The following is a 6,000-nucleotide window of genomic DNA, read 5'->3' as shown; positions in this document are numbered from 1 at the left end:
TATTTGTAGCTATTATAGAGTGGTGAAGAATCAGCATCACTCTACATTTAAATTACCATTTTGTAATTTATTAGTAAAATAAATAAAACAATATATAAATGCAACATATATGACCCCACGGAATAGCCTACAACCCTTGATCTGAGGGCTGTGCAGAGGTGTCATTCCCCTGTGAAGATATTTGATTTAAGGGTCATAACCCGATCTTATGGTTTAAATTAATTAAGACACCAGTTCACAAAACGTACCTTTCTAATATTGATTTCTAATTCTTTGAATTTCTTCTTTTATTAAAAGATAAGGACACCTCATGCTTCAAAGGAATAAATTAAATAGAAATAATTATTCAAGGAAGAATAAGAAGATGCTGAAGGTAAACACAACAGAAAGAGTCAAATTAAGATAAATGAAACAAAGAAAGCCCAAAAAAAGTAAAAAAGGTACCAGAAATAAACAATAAGATAAGAAAAAGAAATTAAAACACAAGCATTAAAGCAAAATTAACCATCCAAATACTTAAAATTAAGACAGCTTAACAATAGTAAAATAAATGAAATAAAATTTAAACTCGTCAATTAACAGAAAATTATAAAACATAAACTTTTATAATACTGAAATGGCTAAATTTATTATTATAGCATATTTTATCATTTCAGAAAAAGATAAAAATACTTCACGAAACTAGGCAAAAAAAGCAATATATAAAGACGTAAAAGTTCAAAATATATGAAGTAAGACTGAATGAATTGTTATACTATAGAGGTAACTAACAATACAATCATACGTTATAAAATAAAAAACAGATCCAAACTTAACAAAAATGAGCAAATAGATAGTGAAATAAAATTTTAAAATACATCAAGCAAGTTAAAACAATAAAAGAATAGATTTTGTATGCTATTGAAATAGCAAATTATATTAATTTATGTTATCAAAAATGAAAACAGATCTAAACTGATGAAAACTAAGAAAATAATTATCAAATAATAATGAATAATAATGATCAATAAAAAACGAACAATAATCAGATAATAACAACAAATAATAAAAAGAAAACAATAGACAAATAATTAACCAAACATAAAATATAACAAATCTCGCCAAATAATGAAAGAATAAATTTTTTTATTATTCATAAAGAAGACTATAGTAGGCTAACATTTTTATTGGAAATAAAGAAGGCCTAAATAAGCAAAAAGAAGCAAAACCACAGAAAAATGATTAAAAAAAGTTGCGAATATATAGTAAGAGGAAATAATAAATGAGTTATTCTTTGCATTTTTGATTTATTTTGAAATTTTTTATTAAATTGACATATTTTTGAATCTACACAGTACTTTACTTTAAATACGATGATTAGGTATTCGTTGTTTTTACGTATTATGCACGTACATGTCTAGTCTAGGCATGTCTTACATGTCTAGGCATTAAAATTTTTTAGAGTATTTTTCCAAACAAATATTTTAAAACTACTTTTATTTATTTTTTTTAAGCAAGTGATCAACAAACAATATGTAGAAAAGACAAGACACCTAATTTTTTTATAGCTTTACATATTTATGGAAAAAAAAATACAAAATTCTCCCTCATACCAATCATTGTGTATTTTCTTCCTGTTTATCTTAATACAAATTATCTTGATCATTTTAAAATTTTTGATTGTTATTTTTTTAATAATTGTTGTTTATTTTTTATTTTTGTTATTCATTTTAATTATTACCATTGTTATAGTTTTTTTTATTATTTTTATTATTTTTTTTATTATAATTTTTTGTATTTTTTAATAATATTATTAACTGTTTATCTTCTAATTTGTCGTTTATTTTTCAATTAATATACAAATAACAGAAATTTTTTCTAAAGTCCTCACTAGGCACAAATTACCTCTAGTTTCCATAAATCATAAAAAATGTTTTAATTAAGACAGATCATAGCTCTTAAAAAACAGTATACTCATCCAACTACAGCAACTAAAATACATAAAACCATTGATAAATAAGTGACTTAAGCGCTTTTAAGAATACAGACTTGTTATAATCATTAAACAGGCTAATCAAAACCTAGCCTAAACCATAAGCCATAGGGCCTGAAAATATCATGAGGCTAATGATGGACCTTCTCGCTGCTTTGCGTTTCTTGGCTGTCTGCACCAGTAATAGAGGTCACGGTGTCGTATTCAAATCTTCGGCCAAGATTATTTTTTGACGGGATGCACATTTGGGTTTTGGGTGGTAAAGGTGGTGGTCCAAAGGGGTGGCGTTCTGATACATGACAGGTGTTGTTTATTGCTGGTGTTATTACCTGAAAAGAGGAAGAATTTTATAATAATTTCATATGATTATTTGTGGAGGTATTTGTGCAATTGCCCCTCCCAGACCTCTGTGTGCCACCCCCCCAGCCCCAGTTTACCTCCCGAGATGAAATTAAGTTTCATTCAAAATGTTGTCTAAAATAAGATAAATAGGAATAATTCAAGCATCAACAGAAACAGATCAATTTTTTTAGTTTATTAAAAAGTACCTTTATAGATAAATATTACCTTTATGGTACGAATTCGCATATTTTTTAGTTTTTACTTTCATTTTCATTTGATTTCGAAAAATTTGCTTCACTAGGATTTTGATAAAATTACGCCACCGTGGGACGTTGGACCCAGATGAGTATGTTTTCAGTAACAAATAACAGGAATAGGCACCTTTGTTTCTGCGTAAAATTGTTATCTTGTATAAACGCTCGGATATAATGTTCTGAGTAAAAATGTTTTAGGTAAAACGCTCGGGAACCACTAAGTGCTCCCCCTCTCTCCCCCCAAAAAATTAAAGCACTGAGAAAAGAAGAAAAATATGCACTTCCATAGAAACATGAAATATAGCGGTATCGATTCACGAAAATATGATTCTTCAATATCTTGGGGGAGGGGGGGGGGGCTCCCCCGATTGTCTTAGATATATACCTAAGAATATATTGCTCCGTAGTTTTGCATTTTAAACCGCAGTTTGTCTTCTTTGTTAACCTGTTTTCTCAAATTTTGACCCGGTGAAATACATTTTCGTCTGGGTGATAGATTGCAATATTACATAAGACTGTTATATATAAAATTAGGCTGTTATATATAATATTAAATTATGGATGTTAAAAAATGCAAAAGAATGTCAAAAATTATAACAAAGAATTGTATGGGATGTTAAAGAATGTTAACACCCTTTACACAAAGCCACAAAGTGCACAAAACCAGTTATGACTGACAAAATTTAAACCTAGATTTAAATTAATTAGAAGTTAAATTGAATCTAAACTAAATATGTATTTAACTTGAATTAAAATAAATTATAAGAGGAATTTTTCAAAAGTTAAATTTAATGTGAGTGAGTTCGAGATTACAAGCAAATCTTAGATTACAAATACAAAGTTCTGATGACCTATTTTTATAGAATCTTCAAATAAATGTTCTAGGGCTTAAAGAAGGCTATTTATAAATCAAAAACAAAAGAAAGGGCCGAAAAGTGTCTCATGAGTAGATATTATGTCTTTGTAGTTAAGATTGTTAGGGGAATGTTAAAGAATGTTATATATATAATATATATATATATATATATATATATATATATATATATATATATATATATATATATATATATATATATATACAACATTCTTGGCTTTCCCATTGTCTGTCCATATACAAAGCCGTATGTACTAATAATGACGTCATATACAAACGCTCTTTTTACAAACAAACAAACATGCATACACACAACTCGTTTTTATATAGATAGATAGATAGATAGATACAATACAAATTAACTACGTAAAACTTGTGAATATACAACAGTCTTCGCTGTCCCATTGTCTGTGCGTATAAATAGATTGTCAGGTTTACCGACCCTCAAAGATGCAACATACAATTGTACATTGGTAAAGCAATCTGTATTAAGATCTATACCGCATTTTTCTAGTGATTGCCCTTGAGCTTTGTTGATGGTGGTTGCAAATGCTAATCGAATTGGGAATTGCAATCTTTTAAATTGAAAAAGCAGATCCGTTGGAATCATGGGAATGCGAGGAATAAGAACAGCCTCACCCTCATAAGGCCCTGTCAAGATTGTGGCATCTATTAGGTTTTCCATTGTTTTTTTTTACGGCCAGTCGCGTGCAATTGCAAAGCTTTGGTGGGTTGATATTTCTTAAAAGTATTATTGGTACGCCTATTTTTAGTTGTAGCAGGTGTGGTGGACACCCTGAAGGATCTATGGAATTTAAAAATTCAGATGGATAATTAACCGCTTCATTTGGTTCCGAAATACAAATTAACTGCGTAAAACTTGCGAATATACAACATTCTTCGCTGTCCAATTCTCTTTGACTTGACTTACTTGACTTAAGGCTCCTGCCGCATGGGGTGCGGCGTAGAGAGCTTCGCAACTTGACTTCTCCAGGCGGACCGGTCTGCTGCTAAATGAGGCGCCTCGTCGACAGCAATGTTGGCCATCACCAAGAAGTTGTCGAGGCTGTCTTTCCACCTTGTCCGAGGTCTGCCCCTCGGGCGAGACCAGCCATGGGCTTTTGGGTCGAAGTCGTACACTATTCGGGCTGGCGTTGATGTCGGCATTCGTAGGAGGTGTCCGAACCATCTGAGAGACCTCTGCGCTATCTGGACGGAGAATGGCACCTGGGAGGTGAGAGTAAGCAACCTTGCGTTGCTTACAAAATCATCCCACCGGAATCCCTCGATCCGGCGAAGCTGTTTCGTCTGACAGACGTCTATCATTTTAAGGATGGTTGATTTGAGGGGCCAGGTTTCCGCCGCGTAGAGCAGGACGGAGCTTACGGATGCGTTATAGATTCGCATTTTCGTACGCCTTGAGATGTGCGGCATTCTCCATAGACTGTTGAGTCTACCGACGATGGAAGAGGCTTTCGATATTCGGCTGCATACCTCTTCGTCTACGGAGCCATCATTGGACAGCACAGAGCCGAGGTAAGTGAAGTTTTTAACGACTTCAACAAGTGTTCCGCAGACAGTTATGGTATCAGGGTGCGAGACTGGACCTGGGGGTTCAATTGCCATAATCTTAGTTTTGAGCCAGTTGATTTTCAGCCCCATTTTTGCTGCCTCTTCCTTCAGGACTTCCAGAGCGTCGGTCAGCTGGTCGATTGAGTCGGCAACGAGAGCAAGATCGTCTGCGAAGTCCGCATCCGTCAGAATGCGATCTCCAAACTGCAGACCAAAGGGCAGGCGATTTGTAGTTCTTGTCATCACATAGTCTATCACACAATTGAACAATTCCGGGGCGGCGGCACACCCTTGGCGAACGCCAGTTTTGATATTGAATGTCGTGCTCCGTTTTCCGTTGACTTGGACGCAACTCTCGGTCTCTTCGTACAGCTTTTCAAAAAGCTTGCAGTATTTATCTGGTAGACCCGTCGATCTAAGTATTAGCCAAACAGAGTTGCGATCGACGGAGTCAAAAGCAGCTTTGAAGTCTACGAAGGCCACGTATGCGTTCCTCCTGAATTCTCTAGTTTTCTCAATTAACTGGCGCATAGTGAAGATTTGTTCGACAGTGGACCTCCCTGGCATAAATCCGGCCTGCTGAACTCTCCTTTTTCTTCGGAGGATACTCGTGCATCTGTCTAGAAGTGTCATGGCAAAGAGCTTTCCAGGGACTGAGAGAAGGGTTATACCTCTGTAATTAGAGCAGATGCTCTTGCTCCCCTTTCTCTTCCAAAGGGGCAGGATTATGCCAAGTCGCCAGTCCTTCGGGACCCATTCTGTGCGCCACACCACGGAAAACAGCATTTGCAGCCAAAGTAACATCGCCGGTCCAGCATACTTCAGGAGCTCAGCGGATACTCCGCATACGCCCGCCGCTTTGTTATTCTTTAGACGTTTCAAAGCAGAGTGGATTTCTGCTGTCGTGAAGGAAGTCTCTGGTTCGTTTGACGGCACTTCCTGAGTGCTGGCAGCTAGGCGTGCGAGTTCCTGGTCAGTCTGTGCTA

The 6,000-nt window shown here is 35.0% G+C and overlaps 1 protein-coding gene across 2 annotated transcripts in view; it reads right to left on the bottom strand.

Moving 5' to 3' along the window:
- Nucleotides 1–1,782: 1,782 nt before the first annotated feature.
- Nucleotides 1,783–6,000, bottom strand: part of LOC136034477 (dedicator of cytokinesis protein 3-like) — a 386,199-nt gene continuing 381,981 nt past the window's right edge. Inside the window, exon 38 of one of the 2 annotated variants that reach the window (XM_065715690.1) lies at nucleotides 1,783–2,301. In XM_065715690.1, the coding sequence (XP_065571762.1) occupies nucleotides 2,104–2,301 (198 nt within the window). In that variant the 3' untranslated portion in view covers nucleotides 1,783–2,103. The remainder of the gene's footprint in view (nucleotides 2,302–6,000) is intronic. The other variant, XM_065715689.1, reaches the window with a different exon arrangement.

Source organism: Artemia franciscana, chromosome 13, assembly GCF_032884065.1.
Source record: "Artemia franciscana chromosome 13, ASM3288406v1, whole genome shotgun sequence".
Lineage (NCBI taxonomy): Eukaryota > Metazoa > Arthropoda > Branchiopoda > Anostraca > Artemiidae > Artemia > Artemia franciscana.
This window is presented reverse-complemented; position numbering and strand designations above follow the sequence as displayed.